General features: G+C 59.2%; 5 protein-coding genes across 5 annotated transcripts; 3 read left to right on the forward strand and 2 right to left on the reverse strand.

Moving 5' to 3' along the window:
• Positions 1 to 370: 370 nt before the first annotated feature.
• Positions 371 to 1,167, forward strand: GCG54_00002602 (Acetylxylan esterase; the record flags this gene model as incomplete). Its single annotated transcript, XM_045402691.1, has 3 exons — positions 371 to 724; positions 772 to 951; positions 997 to 1,167. 3 exons carry the CDS (start codon positions 371 to 373, stop codon positions 1,165 to 1,167), a joined length of 705 nt encoding a protein of 234 aa, XP_045269309.1.
• Positions 1,168 to 1,893: 726 nt separating this feature from the next.
• GCG54_00002603 (uncharacterized protein) lies at positions 1,894 to 3,818 on the forward strand (the record flags this gene model as incomplete). Its single annotated transcript, XM_045402692.1, has 2 exons — positions 1,894 to 2,112; positions 2,163 to 3,818. The coding sequence occupies 2 exons, from the start codon at positions 1,894 to 1,896 to the stop codon at positions 3,816 to 3,818; spliced, it is 1,875 nt and encodes a 624-aa protein (XP_045269310.1).
• A 4,440-nt stretch (positions 3,819 to 8,258) lies between these two features.
• Positions 8,259 to 10,028, forward strand: GCG54_00002604 (Cytochrome P450 monooxygenase andK; the record flags this gene model as incomplete). The annotated part of the gene is made up of 4 exons (XM_045402693.1): positions 8,259 to 8,570; positions 8,617 to 8,979; positions 9,026 to 9,853; positions 9,900 to 10,028. The coding sequence occupies 4 exons, from the start codon at positions 8,259 to 8,261 to the stop codon at positions 10,026 to 10,028; spliced, it is 1,632 nt and encodes a 543-aa protein (XP_045269311.1).
• A 210-nt stretch (positions 10,029 to 10,238) lies between these two features.
• On the reverse strand, positions 10,239 to 11,875 carry GCG54_00002605 (uncharacterized protein; the record flags this gene model as incomplete). The annotated part of the gene is made up of 3 exons (XM_045402694.1): positions 10,239 to 10,973; positions 11,022 to 11,264; positions 11,312 to 11,875. 3 exons carry the CDS (start codon positions 11,873 to 11,875, stop codon positions 10,239 to 10,241), a joined length of 1,542 nt encoding a protein of 513 aa, XP_045269312.1.
• A 1,466-nt stretch (positions 11,876 to 13,341) lies between these two features.
• Positions 13,342 to 17,116, reverse strand: GCG54_00002606 (uncharacterized protein; the record flags this gene model as incomplete). Its single annotated transcript, XM_045402695.1, has 3 exons — positions 13,342 to 13,464; positions 13,530 to 13,658; positions 13,706 to 17,116. 3 exons carry the CDS (start codon positions 17,114 to 17,116, stop codon positions 13,342 to 13,344), a joined length of 3,663 nt encoding a protein of 1,220 aa, XP_045269313.1.
• Between the last annotated feature and the right edge of the window lie 2,483 nt (positions 17,117 to 19,599).

The raw sequence follows: 19,599 nt of genomic DNA on the forward strand, positions 1-19,599 counted from the left end.
GAAAGCAGGGAACGCGCAGCCGCCTTTGCCGTGAGAGTGTGCGTGGTATGGATGGTGCTTTTCGCGGTCTGTTGAGAGCTGTGCTCGCCGTGCCGGAGTAATCGGTTCATCCGTCAGTTCAGTCTTTTGCCAAGGCAGTTGACGGATGCCTTCTCAACTATCGACCACACAACCATCACGAGAAAGCTCAGCTGCAAGCTTCCGAAAGTGAGGCGGGTTTTGCATTTGGCGCCATTGCCGCTATTGTCGTTGTCGAGAGCTTCCTTTGAAAAAAGTTATATATGCCAACAGGTACCCCGGTGGTCTTAATGTCTGATCGTTCTCACGTCACTCCTTCAGAAGCTCTTTTCGATAGCCGTTGCCGTCCAATATGTGGTTCAGCGTGGGACTCGCTCTACTCGTCGGCCAAGCCTTGGCCACGCCTCACTCTCTGCAGAAAAGACAGGGCAACGACTGCCCGCCCATTCACATCTTTGGAGCGCGGGAGACGACTGCACCCCCGGGGTTCGGGGCGGCAGCCAAGATTGTCGACGACCTCACAAAGGCCAACCAGGGAGCCACGAACGAGGCCATCAACTACCCTGCTTGCGGCGGTGGTACGGACTGCTTGGGTGTGAGCTACGCCGACTCGGTCAAGAACGGCACAGACTCTGTAGCCACGGCTATCAATGATTTCAACAAGCGGTGTCCCCAGACGAAGATTGTCATGTTGGGGTTCTCGCAGGTGAGTGCTCTTTCGGCGAGTACAACACAGAAGTTAACAAAAACCAGGGTGCCCAAATCATGGACAACGCATACTGCGGCGGCGGTGATAGCATTGAAGGAGTCAAGAACACCAACGTGCTCATCTCGCAGCAAGCGTTGGGGGCAGTCAAGGTTGCTATCTTTATGGGAGACCCGCGATACGTTGCCGGGCTGCCCTATGAAGTGGGCACCTGCCAAACGAAAGGAGTGAGTGGCTCGAATCTGTCACACTTCACCGACTAACATGACCAGTTTGCTCCCCGACCCCAAGGCTTCCAATGCCCGTTTGGGAATAACATCAAGTCCTTCTGCGACTCGGCCGACCCCTTTTGCTGCAACGGCAACGACCCAGTAGCGCACCTCCAGTATCCAAACATCTACGGCGACCAAATCAAGCAGTTTGTCAACGATAAACTAAAGTAGACAGAGATACGAGCCCATCGCGAGCAAAGTCTGCTGCGACTCTCGCGCTCGCACTCGGACACGTGCGGATGTGACAGAACACCCTCAGAACTCTCGGCCGCGCGTTCCTGGATATAATAGATGCCCGCGAGGGTGGGGAGGGCATTGTGCTTTTCGACTCGCTTTTGCCGAGCTCCAACTCCTACAACCGAGTTCGGCCAGACCGCAAAGTAAATATCCCGACGTCTCTTAATAGAGGGTGCCATAGACGGCGCTCAGACCGACCGAGGGTTGGGTTGAAGAACCTAAGCATAGACGTAATTAATCGAGAATCCGTATTTAGAGACGTTGTCGGTTTCGCATGGCCGAGTTTGGTGTGTGCTGCAGCTGTCCGGGAATCTCCAGTCGATCGCAAAGTCAATTCGATGTGTAAGCTTAAAGCTTCGTGACTCGATGAAGTTCTAGCTGCTGATGGTGGTCTTCAATACGATGTGGCTAGAGGCATGTAAGAGAGAATGTGGCTGAACATTATCATCCGTGATCTTGCCATTGGGTTGTGGCTGCTGCTGCCTGACTAAGCGGGATAGGCCCACCCATCAATCGTCTGTCCAATTAGATTCACGTCTAGCTTGAGCTGTCCGACGCGTTCACGATCCAGCTACCGCGTCTCGAACGACAACCCCGCAATCGGAATGCTTTGACGATCCCGACTGCTATTGTCATGCACCTAGCCGACAAAGTGACACAATGGCAAGAACACGAACTGCCAAACCCGATGATGCAAGCACCGGCCCCGCCCAGGTGACAAGCCCCGACGCCGGAGCGCGTCGCAGTAGGCGATTGAGGCAGGACGACGTCGAAATGGGCGAACTGCCGAAACCTAAGAGACCGAGGAAGAGCCAAGAGAATGTTGAGCAGGAGTCCGAAGACCAGGATGAGGCGGGAGGCGAAGACACTGCCACAAGAGTATGCCAAATCATGTCCAGAGGTGCGATCGCCGCTCACATGCCCTGCAGGAGAACAATTCCACTCGAAGACGTGCTGGCTCGAATCTGAGGGTACACACCCTTCGGAAAGTCGCAGAGGATACGCATCGTAGGAAGCAGCGTGCCTCCGAGACGAACCAGACGACGAAGCGGGTGTCGAGGAGGTCGTTTGCATTGGAGAAGCGGCGTGTTCCACCGCGGCAAGAAGAGAGCCCCGAACCAGAGCTTCAGCACCAAGAGGACATTTACGATGTGCCCGTGAGTCCGCCACGAGGCAGCCAGCCGAGGCCCCGCGCGTCTCAGGACGAGTCTGAAGAAACGCGATCGAACCCCGAGGACGAGCTCTTTGTGCCGCAGGAAGAGGCCAGTGATGCGGATCTGTACGAGGAGCCCACGAGGGTGGGAAACGGACACGAGGAGGAAATTTCAGAAGAGACCCCTGAAGAAGCAGAAGAACAGCCTTCCCCGTCTATCCAGAAACTCAGAGATATCGTCGTGGACCTGGGCCCAGCCGCCCCCGACGCTGAACCCACCGACTTCACATACCCCGACGACCACTATATTTTCGCCATGCCTGCGGGCGACGAGAAGACGGCATCAGCACCTTACAAAACTCACACCCTCAAGTACATGACTGAGCTGATGAGCGGATCTGGTTGGGCTAGAGGGATCAATCCACATGTCGCAGGGTCTCTGCCCAAGTCGAAAGTGAGCCGCGAGTTCTGGGATGATTTTGTCTTTTTGAAGAGCTTCTGGTCTAGCATGCCACGGGCTCCCTACTTTGACGAACAGTGCGACTATTTGCACAACGACGATCTAGCGTCTCGGGCCAAAAAAGCCATCAAGAGGATTGACAGCTTCGTGAGCATGACTGTCGAGCGGGCCAAGAAGACATCCAACGGGTTCGAAGAGCTCATGCCCCCAAAGCCACTCACGAAAGACCTATACGAAAAGATGATACCGGTGCTTATAGCAACACTCAACAGCGTCTTCCAGAGAGGCGTGGCCGGCAAACAGCAATGGCTTGGGACTTTTACGAAGTCGACTCTCCAGATTATGCAGCGGCTGTTGGCATGGATCCATCGGCTGTATGTGACAATGATGGATAGTCTCGCAAAGAGGCCGCGAGACCAGACCGGAACGCAGAGGAAGAGCCGGGAAAAGCTCTCCAGATACCTGGTTGACCTGAAGGTGGAATTCAAGAACCTGGACGCGGAGCTGACTGCGGCCCCCTGGCGCAAGCGAGCTCATGAGGAGAGAGTACGGCGGGCCTTGGAGGCGCAAGAGCGACAGCGTGTTCAGGAGGAGGAGAGGCGACGTTGGCAGCGAGAACTGGTTGACCGGCAAATTGCGGAACGATTCGCGCATCGCGCAACTGCCGCACAGGAGACTCAAGCAGCGCAGCAGACTTCGACGGCACGGCAAAATCAGGGGCTGCAACCGGCAACAACACCACAAGGTACATCTCAGCAGGCGGGGGACGATGACGACTCGTGGTCGTTCGAGGCTGACAGGCACCTGCTCAAAATACTGCTCAACAACCCAAAGGTTCAACCACAGTTCCTGGCGTGGGAGTTGGACCGCAGCATCGACGACGTGAGGGACAGAGTGGAGGTGCTGAAGCAAGCCGCCAGGACAAACGCTGCCAACAAGGGCACGCCGCTGCCAGCGTTCGCAGCCACCTGAGGCGTTCAATGATTACGATATTAGCTTAGAAGCGTGTGGTTTAAATGATACCCAGTCTGCGCCATGCGCGCAATCATCGAATCCGCAGTGCAAACACTTGATCCGTTCTGCCGACCCGGAAATATCAAACACAGTCATCTCTGCGCACAGGGTTTCGCTCGCTCGCCGGCGGCGATGACTCGGCGTTGGTGTTTCGACGTCTATTGTCATCAAACCGTGACTCCCTGCGGTTGCAGCGACGGTCCAACATGAATCATGCTTCAAGCTAACCTGATTACAAACCCGCCGCGACGGGCGCGACGGCAGAAGAAGCAAAAAAAAAAAAAAAAAAGCTGCAAAACGGCCGCCGTCGATGGCATCAGGATGATGGTCTCGGTCGACGGCGCCGCGATCTTCGCACGCTACATCAGCACGGAAACGGCAGGCGTGTAGCAACTCCCACGTGGCCCTCCGATCGATCCCACCTGTTCGTGTCATAGGGGTGGTACGGTCGGTCGGGCGGCGGCAGTAAACGGACGGAGGCGCGCAACACGGCAAAGGGCAGAAGCAACACGAACAAGGCCAGGGGGCGCACCGAGACCCTTCCACAGTCGGGGAGGAGGGGCGCACACGCCCTTGGCGGCCGCCATTCTCGCATCTGCCGAAGATTTTGGCTCAGCGAGCTGATACGCCACGTAGGTGACACTGGCACACTGCAGGCTTGTTGGTTTTGGGAGGTGCGCTGGTTTGCTGGCCGTGGGGCTTCGGCAGATGCAAAATGGGTGCTGTTTGGGTGAGAGGCATGAGGGTTGGTCCCTGGAGGCCGGCCTTATGGGTTTACGGGCTACGTGATGGGACGAAAAGGCGAGATGGAATGGATCAGAGGAACGGACGATGAATCTTGGATCGCGAGTGCGAGCGAAGGAAGCTTTGGTGCTTCGTGGGCGCTCGAAGGGGCTTGGCTTGAGCTGCGAGCCGCATCTGCTTATGCGTTTACGCTGATCTTGTTTCGGAAACTTCGATGAGGACAATGGCAGCGCCAGTCCGTCGTTTCTCCGGCGGCATCGCATCACATAAGCACATAATACCGGCGGCCTTGCTAATGAACACATGGTAGCAGTAAGGGCGGCGCACAAGCGGGCAGTTCTTCGGATAGTGCACTGGATCTTGGGTCAACACGTGCTAGGGAAGGGTTAAGGCCACCGGGCGGTCTCTTCTGGGCTGGTTCTCGGGCAATTTGGGGGACGGAATCAATTGCCGATGAAACTGGACCGTCGAGGTGGTGGTGTGTTCTGGCCAATGGACTAGCAGGCGTTTAAAATGCTTGAAGCGGCGATTCTAGCATCGCCTTTCGTGCCGCCTTGAAAGTCTGGGACCGGCGGCAACGTTCTGATTTGCCGCGGTAGGCTTTCTCATGCTGGGCTGGGCTTAACATCGCCGCACTGAAGTCGAACGCTGGAAGTCAGAGACGCTGGAAGCTTGCAAAGCGAAAAGCAAGACGGGCGTCATCGGGAGACGTCAAACGTGCTGCGCTGCAACCCACCACCAACCCGTCCCCTCGGCTAGGCTTTGGAGGGGGATGCAGGTGCGGGGAACCCTTGAGTTGTCAAAACTGGGAGATGTCCGGGGCGGGTATGCGGTGCGGAGGATTCGGGCGGCGGAGACGCAGGACGGCCGAGAGAGATGGCACTAGACAGGCGACACAGAGCTGAAGGCCGAGATGGGCGATGGACGAATGACAGAAGTGCCGCGGCAAGCTGGGCAGACTGAGGCTCTACTGTGCATCAGGGAGTGTTGCATTCGACCGTCAGTCAGTCTTCGGTCAGCCGTCGGCGCGCGTCTTATTTGGGGCCGAAAGCGTTTTGTGAAGGCAGAGTCGCTTGAGACGGGACCTGATTGGCGTCTGGGGAGATGTTGGAGAGGAAGAGAGAGGCTGGGTTGGAATGCATGGAGCTTGTCTTGGAATGTGTGGAGTTTCCAAGTGGGCAAATTTGGCGGACCCATTGGGTGTCTTGAACCTTCGGCCCAGAGAGTCGGCAGTGAGAATCGGATCGAATTACATTTCCAGTGTCTCTGAGCCCTCGAATGTCTTTGAGCCTCTCGGCGAGGCGGCGAAGACAGCGAGACAAAGGGCAGCAGCGTCAGATTTCACAGCAAGATGCATTCAAATGCCAACAAAGAGCCTCGTTCCCGGAGAAGGTTCCGAGAGACCACTCAAACAATCGGATTCAGAGACAATAGAGACAGCCGGACACACAACGAGGGCAGCCAAAACACACTGCAAAGAGTGAACTGAACCGCACTACTGCTCATTTTCAACTGCCGTGCCCCCACCGGATGACATGACCAAGTCATGCCTGTTTCCAGCAGTCGCCGACCCCCCCTCCCCCGCAGATAAGGTGCTCCAACGGTGGGTCGTCGGCCCTGTATTATTTGCGCAGAGGACGGCACGGCAAGGCAATTGACCGCTGGCAGCAGCGTCAGCAGGATTGCGCTGCGGTTTGGAAGGCTTGTCGTGAGTTTGATGCTGAGGTGGGAGAAGGGAAGAGGCGGCTCCATTGTCCCCTTGTATCAAAGCCGGCCTGGACAGTCAGTCACCTGGCCCTGTCTGCCACCAACAGAGTCTCGGAGATGCCGGCCGGCCAGCGAGCGATGGATCTCTCAAGTCCGCAATGAATCGACCGCATGGCAGCCATGCCATGGCCACGGCCAGCACGCACCCTCTTTTCCGGGCCACCTTGTCCGCTCTTGGGACGAAAGGCTGCGAAATGCATCTGCCGAAAGTCGACGACCTGGACGACACCCAGAAGAGTGTCACCAGTGTCCACCGACCAAGACCAGGTCCCCTCCATCAGATCATCCATCGTATTGCAAACTGCGCTATTGTCGCAATCCCGCGCGCGTCTCGTGCCAATCGCAGTCCCAATACGCAACGCGAGAGGGCAATCAATCCCATCGGCAGGCAAGCGGTCAACCCCTCATTCGCAGCTGTCTCAACCATGACAGCATCAGCATCGACGACAAGGACCCCGATCTGCCGTCTGCTGTGAACCGATACGCTCGCTGCATGTCTCGAGGCACACACCACATCACCAGAGGCACAATACCCCCGGCTCGGTCCCCTCGGCAGCGGAAAACCCCGCTCCTCAGCGACGGGCTTGCGGGCCCATCGACCGGGGGCCCCTCCCTACCCCAGGATCTGTTGCCCTTGGCTGGACCTCCCCCCGGCGTCATTCTGCGAGCTTCTGAGTGGCCGCCATCCGCCGCTGTACCTGAGGACGACCGACCTGCGGTGCGGTGCCTAGCCCGTGTCGCCTCCCTCTGGGCCCTAAATGCTAGGGTGCGCTGACGCCGCTGGCTTTGAGGGCTTGCTGCGTAAGGTGTGGCATTCGATTTGCTGATTTGCGCCGTGGTGACGTGGGGTGCCGTTCGAGAGGCGATTCCACCTACTCTTCCACGCTAACGACCGCCGCACCTAGTCTGCGGCCACAAACACTCGGACGGGCCCTTTTTCAAGGTCAGCGTCTTTCTGGGAGAGCTCTCTTACCTCCGGAGCCTCTAAGCCTGGCATCTTCCCAAATCAAGCCTGCTTGGAACGACGGCGACGGCACGACGACCGGCCTAACGAGTAGTCAAAATCCACATCTGGGCCCCCTCGCGTGCTCCGGACGGTTTGCAGAGTCCTAGTCCAGGTCATCCCGAGCCCGAATTTGCCGTTGTTGATCGGTTTTTGCGAGATTTGCACACCCGATCTCGCGTGGTGGTGGCTCTAGGTCGGCACGGCGTCTACAACCGCCGCCTCTTGCAACACTCGGTGCACTCAGTCACTACCTTCATCCCTCCTCCAAATCCACGTCGACGTCCACATCCATATCCGCCAGTCCCCGTTTTCCCCCAACCCAGGATCCCAGAAACCCAAGAACCCTTGCGAATTCTAACTCTATTTCGCCCGCGCTCCTGTCTCATCTCGTACGAGACAAACGCCGACGCCAGCGCTGCGTGTCCTGGTCCCCGAGAAAAGCCAGCGGACCGTCGTCTGAGAGGGTTACCCTTTCTGTCCTCACTTTCAACGGCGTGGGAATCCTCTGATCTTGGCTATCTTGGCTACCCCGGAACCCGCACGCTGCATTACTTGCCGTGCCTGTCGCCGGATACTCACCAGAGTCACCCCAAACTTTGGCGCATCTGCCATCTCGAGTGACGCTCGCTTGCTCCACCGCCGAGGCACAGGTGCAGCTGCACGTTGACCACACGGCATGCCCCCTCGCATACCTCCCAGCCCCATAGGATCCGGTCGATGCGTCCCAAGATAGAAACTGGATAAATTACTCTCGGTACCTGGCCCGGGTAATCGTCTGGTCGCCGGCTACATCAACCCCATAACCGCCCCGTTGGTATCGCCCGGCTTGTTGCACTCAACTCTTTGCAACTCTTTGTCAACCTCAACTACGACTTGGCAACATGCACGGCATCACAGAGACGTTACTAGAAACCCTAGCCACACACTGGCTGTCAATAGGTGCATCACTTATTGTGGCCTGGCTGGTCAAGAATCACTATAACAACGGACTCAACAAGTATCCCGGGCCTTTCCTGGCGTCGTTGACGGATTGGTGGCGCTTCTTCGACGTCAAGGGACAACGCCCAGAGGTAACACATCAAAAACTACACGAAAAGTATGGCGACGTTGTCCGGCTGGGTCCCAATACGCTGTCGTTCGCCGACCCCGCTGCACTGAAGACCATCTACGGGCTGAACAAGGGATTCGTCAAGGTAGGGCTCTCTCTATACCGTCACACTACACCGCTAACAATGTCAGTCCGATTTCTACATTGTGCAGCAGTCCGTGGTCAAGGGCCACAGCCTGCAGTCGCTGTTTAGCACAACAGACAATAGCTTCCACTCACAGTTCCGCCGATGTGTCAACTCGGCCTTTTCCATGTCGGCCCTGGTTCAGTATGAGCCGTTTGTCGACAACACGACCAAGCTGTTTCTGTCACAGACGGAGAAGCTGTTTGCTGGAAACCCCGAGGGGTGTGACTTTACGACGTGGCTTCAATTCTACGCGTTTGACGTTATTGGAGAGATCACCTACAGCAAACGCCATGGGTTCATCGAGAAGAACGAGGATATTGACGGAATCGTGGCGTACCTGAGCAAGCTGTTCCTCTACGTCGCGCCGGTGAGTCTAGCCTCAGCACGTCGGAGAATCTTACTGACATCAACAGATTGGCCAAATTCCCCTCCTCGACCGTCTCTTCCTCAAGAACCCCATCTACCTCAAGCTGTCCCAATGGGGCTTTATCGACTCCACGTTTCCGGTTGCCCGCTTCGCCCGTGCCCGCATGGCCGAGCGTCTTCCCGAGCTCAACGGCAAGGAGCCCCTGCTGCCCGTCACCAACGGCAAGAAGCTGGCCGAGCAGCCCGACCTCCTGTCCAAGTTCCTGGCCGCCCGCGAGGCCCGCCCCGATTTCATGTCAGACGTCCTCGTGCAGACGATGGCCGTCAGCATGGCGTTTGCCGGATCCGAGACCACCGCCATCAGCCTGGCGGCCGTCTTCTACTACCTGCTGCGCACCCCGACTGCGCTGGCGCGGTTGAAGGAAGAGCTGGACCAGTTCGGCCGCGAGGGCGGCTTCAGCGACACCGAGACGGGGCTCGTCACCTGGACCGAGAGCCAGAAGCTGGTCTACCTCGACGCCTGCATCAAGGAGGCCTTCCGCATGCACCCGGCTGCCGGTCTTCCCCTGGAGCGTATCGTCCCCGAGCAGGGAGCCGAGATTGCGGGAACCTTTGTCAAGGGCGGAACGATTGTGGGCTGCAGCGCGTGGATCATCCACCGCCGACCCGAGATTTGGGGCGCAGACGTCGACACCTACCGCCCCGAGCGGTGGTTGGTGGACGAGACAAAGGACCGCGAGGCGGAGGAGCAGCGCATCAAGGAGATGAACGGCCACATGTTCCAGTTCGGCATGGGCAGCCGCACATGCATCGGAAAGAACATTAGCTTGTTGGAAATTTACAAGGTGGTGCCGAGTCTGTTGAGGAGATTCGACGTAAGTAATCTGTCATCTTCTGCAGACCCTCACTAACAGTCCGCAGATCAAGTTCAAAGACCCCAACCAGGAGTGGCAGCTCATCAACGCGTGGTTTGTCAAGCAAGTCAACTTTTACACCATGTTTGCGCCTAGGGATATTGTCAAGCCGGAGGTGAACGAAAAGAGTTCATAAAGGACGATGAGTGATGAAATGATGACCACAGAAGTATCAAATCAATCTACACATATATATATCTATACAAGCAATTTCAACAGGCTCCATTGATGCTGAATCTACGCCATCTATACAACCAATTTCAAATAGGCCCCTGGTATAATATGCAACCCGCCGTTCTACAGGATATCTTTCGGCAACAGGATAATAGCAACTCGAAACGCTCACTCAAGCCCACTCAAACTCGTTCTTCAACCCCTCAGCGCCACTCTTGTCCTCGGCATCGAGGTACCCGCAGATCCTGCCCTGGGGATCCCACTCCTTGCGGATCTGCATCAGCTTCTTGCCCTGCTCGTCGCCCCAGAACTTGGTCCGGCGGTGGCGGAAGTCGGCATCGCCAAGGTAGCTGCCCGCGGACTTCTTCTCGACGTCCTTCATCACGTCCTGGACCCAGCCGTGGCACCTCTCGTCGTCCTCGGCATCCGGGTAGATGGTGTACAGCGCAAAGTAGTGGTCGCTCTGCATGCTCAGCGCCATGTCGGGCATCGTCTTGGCCTTCTCGTCCACGTCCCCGTTGGCCGCCGCCGAACCCAGCTGCACGCGGCGGGAGCAGGGGTTCATGGAGAAGTACAGCGCAAAGGACTGCGGCGTCGGCAGCGTCGTGAACGCCTTCTTGAGCACCTTGGGCACGTCCGCGTCGTTGGACACGTACGAGTTCTCCGAGATGTACCGGTGCGCGGGCGGGTTGCTGGCGTCCTGGTCGACGTACTGCTGCGGGAGAGACGTCGGGTTCGCGAAGACGGTCTGCAGCGGGCGCGAGGGGTGGGACGAGTGCAGCGGGATGAGGTCCTCCGGGTCCGGCTTGAAGGACAGGAAGTTGGCCATCACCTGCGGGGAGTCTGCCCCGGGCGGCGTGAGCGTCAGCAGGACGATCTCTGTCGACGGCGGCGCGGTAGGGCAGATCTGGGACGGTCAGCATTCGGTTCCTCGACACGCAGCAGGGCGGCATACCTTGATGACCCAGTTGAGGATCTCCTCGAAGCGGTCGAGCGAGTAAAAGTACAGCGACTGGTACATGCCCGTCAGAGGCCGCGTCCGGAGGTGGAAGCGGACGACAACGGCCGGGAAACCGGGGCCCGAGCCGCGCGCCGCCCAAAAGAGGTCTGCGTTTTCCGTCTCCGAGCACCGCAGCTCGTTGCCGTCGGCCGTGACGACGTCAATGGCGACAATGTTCTCGCAAGCCCAACCCCAGTTCTGCAGCCCGTCAGTACGAAGTCTCAGACACGGAACAGACCGCTGACCTTGCAGTTCCACCCCATACCGCCCTGCAACAAGAAGCCGCCGAGCCCAACGTCGGGACAGTGTCCTCCGGGGAAGAATCTGCCGACGCCCTCCTCGCTGTCATCCCCGGGCCCGCCAAGCTGTCCGGCCAGGAACCCGTTCACCTCTCTCCCGGTCCGCGCCGGCGCACAGCTCACGACGCCGGTGCTCTTATCATACACGAGCCCGTCCTCGCCGCCCTCGTCCTTGCCGAACCCGCCCAGGTCAATCAGCAGCGCCTCGTCTCTCACGCTCCACGCGGCCCAGCTGTGCCCTCCGCTGCGCACACTCACCCGCCACCCCTTCTCCTTGGCCAGCTTGACCGCCTCGACGACGTGCGCCCGGTGCGTGGCCTGGACGACGGCGACGGGCCGCCGGTGGAAATCCCGCATGGCGTTGAACACGCGTCCCCAGACGGCGGCCGAGTACTCCGTAAACGGCGTCTCTTCGGCGAAGAGGATCGGCAGAGGCGGAGCAGGCATCTTTGCGGCGGCGAGTAGTTGTTCCCTGCGTGCGGCGGGTATGCGGTTTCCAAGTCTGGACATCTTTTCTTCAGCGCTGTGTGCGATCTGCGGAGTTTTAAGACAATGGCAAATCTCCTCCGCCCTGGGATCTGGATCGGGGCTGAAATCGACGAGGGGTTGCGGGCGATGCCTCGTGGCAGTAAAGAAAGAAGAAGGAATTTACCGTGAATAAGGCTGCAGTCCGCTGAACCCAAGAGTACGGCTCGTGGAGGCTCAACAAAGGCGGGACAAAAGAGCAGCTCGTCCAGCTAGACCAGTCCAGAACCTGGGTCTTGTACGAATGCGTAAACGGGGACCTCAGCTGCAATTTCGAAAAGAAAAAGGTCAGCTCCCTGGGTTTCCCTTCCTTTTAAAAAGGGTCGCGATTGGGATGCAAGCTAATCAACTGCTACGGAGCCTACCTCTAGACAAATCGGAGGAGCTCAGCTCAAATCTCCCGCGGGGCAAGCTTAAGCCAAATAAGCTCTCGTCCTCCGAAGCAGACAAGGTAGAAGACGAGGAAAATCGTACCACAATCCCCTCGGTAGATGCGTCTGCAAGAGGTCAAAGAGTTGGTTTTTTTATCGATAAACAAGTGCAACAAGGATCAGATCAATTGTATTCCCGCGGAACGCAGCGGATGGCAAGTCCAGTTAAATGGGTTTCATCGCGCCAGCAGACGAAGTCACCCTCTCCGGCGTAGTCATCCTCCACTCCCGCTCAGTTCAGTTCTCTTCTCCAACAAGGCAGCGGGACCGCCTTTCGCCATCCCCCACCCATCCGCCTACATTCGATGTCAGTGGCTCATTGGCTCCGTGTCACCCAACGACTCGTGCTTCTGCAGCAATTGCAGCAAGAGGAGGAGACGATTTCCCCGCCCTTCGATCAAGAGTCGTTTCGTTTCACGGGATGCGGGAGGGGTCTTGGCTCAGGAACACGCACATACGGGTGGATGCTCCTCAACTGCTATTCAGTGCAAGGGTCGCACACCCCGGACCGGCCGCTTACGAAGCCTGGCCGTGGCGCACATCGTGGCCGCACCCGCTTTACCACGCCGGGTATGGCACTGCCACCTCGTGGCTTCTGGACTCGCGTTGTCGAACACGCATCAATCAATTCACTCTCGAAATCAGTTCATCTGGACCGGCCTCGACCCGCATCTGCAGCGAGAGGAAAAGGGGGTATCGTCCATTGCTACCTCGTCCCATCACACGCGTTCCTCCATAATTACATCGCGTCCGCCGCAACGCATACAGCACTCAACAGCTGTCTCTCTCTATCCATCTCCTGCAAAGAATCAATTTGGTACCAGTACGCAAAACAAGCACCCTCTTCGATGCCAGACCGGCCCCGTGCCGGAATGCATAACCCCCGCGCTGTATTAAAACGAAAACCTCAAATCCCGGCCGGGCGGGACAAGGAGAAACGGGCCAAGGGCCCTGGCTTGCTGTACAAGTCAGGCGGCGAGCCTGCTAGCCACTGAACATGCGCGTGCCTCTACCGATTGCTCAGTTGTCGACCCGCGGCGACTGCTGGAAGTCCGTGATGGACTCGAGCATGGCCAGGTTCTTCTCCTGCATGTCGCGGTCCATTGCGTGGATCTGGTTGGCGTTGACTCTAGCTCGCTGCAACTGCGGACTGTTAGCGACTGCATCACCAGCGTAGACGGGGAGCATCAAGCAGGGGGCGATCCCACCACAGCAAGTGCCTCGGAGGAATGGTCTTCTTCCTCACCTTCGGGCTGGTTCGCGCCGTTCGCCTCGTCGTCGCCGTCGGCGTACCTGCTGGCCGCGAGTCCCTTGGGCTTCGCGACGGCCGCGTTGGCCTGTGATTGTTAGTGATGAAATGAGTAGACATGAGTGATGAGCGCACCTTGGCCTCCGCAATCTCGGCGTCCTTCACCTTGAGCTGCGCCTGCAGCTCCTCGACGCCATTCTCCTTGTCCGTCAGCGTCTTCTTCAGACTGTCAATCTGCTCCTCCAGGGCCCGGCGCTTAGCCTGCTCCTCCTCCACAATCTTGGTCATCGTGTCGTTGAGCTCCTCGTAGTCTGCCTTGTACGTCTTGAGCTGCTTGTCGGCCTCGAGCTTGGAGGCTTCGAGCTCCTTCTCGGCGAGGATCAGGTCCTCCTTGACGTCCGCGACTTCCTGCTTGGCAGCGGCCAGGCTGGTCTGGACGACGTGGAGCTCGTCCTCGAGACCCTTCTTGACGTTGGCGAGCTGCTCGCGGAGCTGGTCCCGCTCGGTGGTGTCCGGGGGCGTCGGCGACTTGTTCTTGACCGCGTCCAGGGCTGCCTCGGCCTCAGCGCGAGCCATCTTCTCTTGCGCAAACATCTGACCGAGCTCACCGTTCTCTTGCTCGACCTGGGCCTTCTCAGCCTCGGCCTTGGCGACGGACTCCTTGGCCGCCTTGAGGGCAGCCTCGAGCTCGGACGCCTGCGCCTTCTGCTTGGCAATCTCCTCGGCGAGAGCCTCGCTCTTGTTCTCGTACTGGTTCGTCAGCTCAGCAACAACCTTGGCGTGGGCCTGCTTCAGCTCCTCGAGCTCCACCCGCGCGCCAGAGGCGGACTGCTGCTTCAGCGCGTCCAGCTGCTCGGCGTGCATCGTGATCAGCTTCTCGACCTCGGCGGAGTGCGTGTCGTCGAGGTTTCGCTTGGCCTCGGCGAGGGCGGCGGCGCTCGACGTCTCGGTCTCCCTGATTCTCGTCAGAGCCTCCTCAAGCTGGAGCTTCAACGTGGACAGCTCCTCGGACTGCGCGCTGCCGGCTTGCTTGGCAGAGGCCAGCTCGGCCTGGTGGGCGGCGAGCAGCTTCTCCCTGGCGTCGGCGAGTTCGGCCTGGTGGGCGGCGATAATCTTCTCGCGGGCCTCGGCAAGCTCGGCCTCGTGGGCGGCGCGCAGCTTCTCGGTGGTGGACGCGAGCTCTTCCTTGTGCGCAGCAATCAGCTTCTCCTTGTCACCAGCGCTCTCAGTCAGGGCAAGGGCCTTCTCCTTTTCGCTGGCAATCTCGGCCAGCAGCTTCTCCTTCTCGCCAGTGGTCTCGGCCTTGAGCGCCTCGACAATGTCAGCGTGGGACGCCTTGAGCGCCTCAATCTCCTTGGCCAGGCTGGACTCGCTGTCGCTCTTGAGAATCTCGAGCTGCTTCGCGTGGCTGTCCTTCAGGCTCTGGAGCTCGGCGAGCTGCGCGTCCTTATCAGCGGAAGCGCCGCTCTTGGCGCCCTCGAGCTCCTCGGCGTGGCTGGCGCGGAGGGCATCCAGGGCCTTTTGGTGCTCGGCCTCCCGCGCCTCGAGAGCGGCAACGGCGGCGGCGAGCTCGGCCTTGGCCGCCTCGAGGGCCTGGGTGTGGCTCTCGCTGCTGTCGGCCTGGGCCTTGGTGAGGTCGCCGTGCTGAGTGGTGAGCTCCGTGTGCTTCGACTCGAGTTCGCCGTGCTTTGAGGTCAGCTCAGTGTGCTGAGCCTCGAGCTCGTTGTGCTTGGTCTCGAGATCCAGGAACTTGCGCTTGAAGAAGGCGTCGCCCTTGAGCGACTCGATCTCCTCCTCATAGTCGGCAGAGACCTGCTTGAGCGCCTCATCGTGCTTCTGAACGTGGGCAGCGTGCTCCGCCTTGGCCTGCTCGAGAGCCTCGTCCTTGGCGGCAATCTCCTCCTTGATGCTGTCAATCTGCTTCTTGAACTCGAGAGCCTCTTCCTGGGCCGTCGCAAGGTCGGCCTGGGCGACGGCAAGCTTGGACTCGACCTCGGCAACGAGGGCCTGCGCGGCGGCCAGCTCGGCAATCTTGGCGTCCAGGTCGGCCTTGGCCTGCTCAGCGGTCTGCTCGGCAGCCTCGAGCTTGCTCTTGAGCTCGGCAACCTCGGCCTCGACGGCGGCCAGCTTCGTCTTGTGGGCCTCGAGCTCGGCGCTGACCTTGGTCTCGTGTGCGACCTCGAGATCGTTCTGGGAAGACGTGAGGTCATCAATCTTCTTCTGCAGCTCGGCGATGGCGCTCTCGTGGCTCGACTTCATGTTGGCGAGGGCCTCCTCGTGGCCGGCGGAGGCAGACTTGCCCTGGTCGAGCTGCTCGGCGTGCTTGGCTTCGAGGGCCTCGATGGCGGCCTTGTGCTGGTCGGTCAGGGAGCTCTGGAGCTCCTCGAGCTTGCTGGCGTGCTCCTCCATGGCCTTGTTGAGGTCGGACTCGCTCTGCTTCAGCTTCTCCTCGTGCTCGGCCTGGAGAGTCTCGAGGGACTGCTTCAGCGAGGCGAGCTCAGTCTCGGCGGCTTCCTTGGCGGCAATCGCCTCCTTGTACTCGCTTTGCTGTTTCTCCAAGTCAGCATCCGTGGCGACAAGATGTTCGTTGGCGTCATCAACCTGGGTCTCGAGCTCGGCCTGCTTAGCTTGCAACTCCGCCACCTGGTCCTGGTGGGCCTTTTGAATGTCATTCACGGCACTCTGCACCTGGGCGGCCTCCTGGGACGTGGCCTCGCCCATCTGGGCCATCCGCGACTGCGACTGCTCTACCTGCGCCTTGAGCTCGGTGAGCTGGGTCTCTTTTTCGGCCAGCTGCGACTCCTTGTCGGTGAGCTGCGCCTTGAGCTGCTCAATCTCCTTGGTCAAGGCCTCGGACGCGCCGGACGAGTCGGGTCGGATCGACGATCGCGAGGTTCGCGTGGCAGAGGAGGTCGCGCCGGCAGCGGTCGAGAGGCGCTTCTTGGCCTCGGCGACGGCGCCGGTGCCGGTGGCGGCCGATCGGGAGGTCGTCGATGAGGGGCGGGGGGCGGAGCTGATGGACTGTCGCGAAGCCGTCGAGGTCCTCGGGGCGGACGAGCTGCTCACGGAGCTGGCGGGTTTTCTGGCGGCAGCAGTGGCGGCGCCGGTGGTCGTGGTCGACGCCCTCTTCTCCTTGCTCGGCGAGCCGGCGCTGCTGGGGACGGCCGAGGTGCGGCGGACCGTCCTCTTGGTCTCGTCCTCAGAGGCAGACACGCTGGGCCGCGAGCGGTGAGTGGCGGTGGACGACGTGCTGCTGGGGACCTTGCGGGTGGCGCTGCTCGTCGTGCTCGTGCTGCTACCGGGAGGACGGGTGGGAGGCTTGCTCAGGCCGCCTGCCACGCGGGTGGTCGAGGAAGTGCCGGCGGGCTTCGCGGTGCTCGACGCAGACGCAGCAGGACGACGAGCGGTGGCCGCCGTTCCCGAGCTCGAGGCAGGCTTCTTCAGGGAGGAAGCGGCCGAGGCGGTCGACTTGGTGCTCGGGGAGCGGGGCGCGGCCTTGGGCGCATCGTCGTGCTGGACGACCTCGAAGCTATCGGCGTCGGACATGGCTGGAGATTATCGTGCCACAGCAAAAGATGTGTGTGTCGTTGGGCAATTCTGTCGGCGCGAGTCGGGTCAGTCAGGAGTCCAGGAAATAGAGCGCGGGCGCGGGTAGCTGCAGGAATTGATAGACACAGGTGGAGAGGGTGGGAGACACGGCATGTCTTGGTGGGAGCTGCTTGCCACGAGCTGCACTGACCCCTCAAGGAGGGCAATTGGGCTCGACAAGGACGGAATGGAATGGAACTCACCTCGCGACGTCTGACAATGAGGCCTTCTCCTTTTCTTTTCCTCGCAGCTGGGCGTTGGTTCGCGGTTCAGGTACGGCGACACGCAACGAGACAAGGAAAACAACACAAAAGGAGCAAAGAAAGGTACGGGGAACGGCGCAGAGGGTCGTTCTGTCTGCAAGCTTCGAAGCTCTGGTCAGTGGCGAAGCTGAGCAGAAGGGAATTGGAATGGGAGGTGCGGGATGGAGGGAGGAAGAGGTGTAAGGTGTCTTATTAGGTAAGGCAACGGCGAGGATATAAAAAAAGTTGTTTCGATGGCGGCGTGGATGGAGTCGCTCTGGCCTGGACACGTCCACATCCACATTGGAAGGTCCCCTTTGGATAAGGTGATGGGTGGTGCATGGGATGGGCGGCAGCACATGGGGGACAGGCGCAAAACACGGCGGGCACGGCGGGCACTGCACTAAAGGTGCGGGTGAACTGGCATTAGGCGGCCCTTGCAGCACTGGCACCCGACGAGAGCAGCGCCCAGATTAAGCGAAGCCGCCTGTAGGGACGGCCACCAGCGGCAACGAAGCCGGGGTCTGCACGCTGCGCAGCAGAGGTGGGGTGGAGCACTGGAGAGGAGACGGGGCGGTCGACCGTTCTACGAAGTGCATGAGGACTGTAGACGGTTGTATCTCACCGTTCTGATTCTATCCTGTGTCTTGACTGGTTATCAATGATTTCGAGATTTCTCAGAGTGGTATACCTACCTCAGGTTGTAGGTAGCCAAGATACAGCACAAATAGCCAGGTACAGGCCCGGCAGCCCCTGACAGCGGGCGATAAGGTGCCAAACAAACAGCCAGCGGACGGTGCTGACAGCGGCACTCGCTCCAGCGCTCAGGAGCTCGGGCAGTGGGTCCATCTCAGGCTTGTCATTTGCTGACGCGACATTGGACGCCAATTGGCTTTCGCTTTCGCGGTACGTACCGCAACGTCTCTCGGTACTCGGGAGGTACTTTGCGGTCGCCTCGCCTCCACCAGCGTCTCCCAACACCACCACCTCCACGTTCCAAACCTCCAGGTCCCCATCGTCTTCATCTCGGCCTGGGAAGCGCCTGTTCCAGCATCTTTATGCACCCGCGACTGGCCGTTTCAATTCGCCATTGCCAGACGCTCGCGGGATCGACACAGGTATGGCATTGACGACTGCCCAACGCCGATGTAACTGGCCACCGAATATCAGACCGGACTTCCATTCTGCCTCGCCTCGTCGCCGTGATGCATGCCCCCGAACTCGGATGCCCCTATAGCGGTCGCTGTCACCTGTGAAGAAGCTGCTGTCCGGCGGCAAGCCACCCGGAGCTATCAACGAGCCCTCCTGAACCCCTGAACTAACAACATGATTAGCAACTCACGTGCGGCCCCGCGAACGCCTGTCTTTGCCTCTTTGGCTCGTGTCAACTCCCCTGCGGAAAAGGAAAAACGACCAGATTACGAGTCGCAAAGGGGCACGAGCGACCGGTCCAATCTACACGGGAAATTGTCCTCAGGTAGCTCGAGAACCCCCGCGCTTTCATCTGATATTCCCTCATCCACCATCGGATGGAAGCACATGTTTGTTCACATTGTGCGCTGTCGATTTTAGAACTCGTGAAAAAAAAAGTAGTCAGTTGGAATCAGCCTCATTCCTTCGCCGTCTGTTTCCCAGCATGGGTCTGCTGGCTTCCGTGGCACAGAAAGCACCGATCAGGGGTCCTCCTCCGCCTCACCTTTAAAAAGAACCTTGCTGGGCGTTGAGTTGATGTCACCATGAACATGTTTCGCATCCAAGATCCTGCGTGACAGCAAAAGACACATGAACCACTCCACCGCCCGCCTGTCCACTGAGCCCAAGCCGCCCAATCGCCGATGCGTTGTCACCATGTCACCGCAGCCCACTCCGCCGCGATGTGGCACCTCACCGTTGGCCCGCCTCAGTCGGACTGTCGCAACCAACTGACCTGCATCGTGGCCCAGGGAGCCCGACCCAGAACTCTTCATCGGAGAAATCCAGAGAGACGGCGCCTGAGTGCTCCATGCCTAACCTGATCTGCGGCCGCTTCTTGCTGGCGCCATCGTCTCTCCCTTGCGCCCCGCTATGACTCGCATCGCGATTCTGTGGAATCTCCAGATACTGTGGATGTTGTCGTGTAAGTGATGATGGAGGGGTCTGGACGTGTGTGTCAAGAGGAAGAAAAAGCTGGATTAAATCAAACGGACTACAATTTTTATT

This window comes from Colletotrichum gloeosporioides (genome assembly GCF_011800055.1).
Source record: "Colletotrichum gloeosporioides strain Lc1 chromosome Unknown consensus_13, whole genome shotgun sequence".
Taxonomy (NCBI): domain Eukaryota; kingdom Fungi; phylum Ascomycota; class Sordariomycetes; order Glomerellales; family Glomerellaceae; genus Colletotrichum; species Colletotrichum gloeosporioides.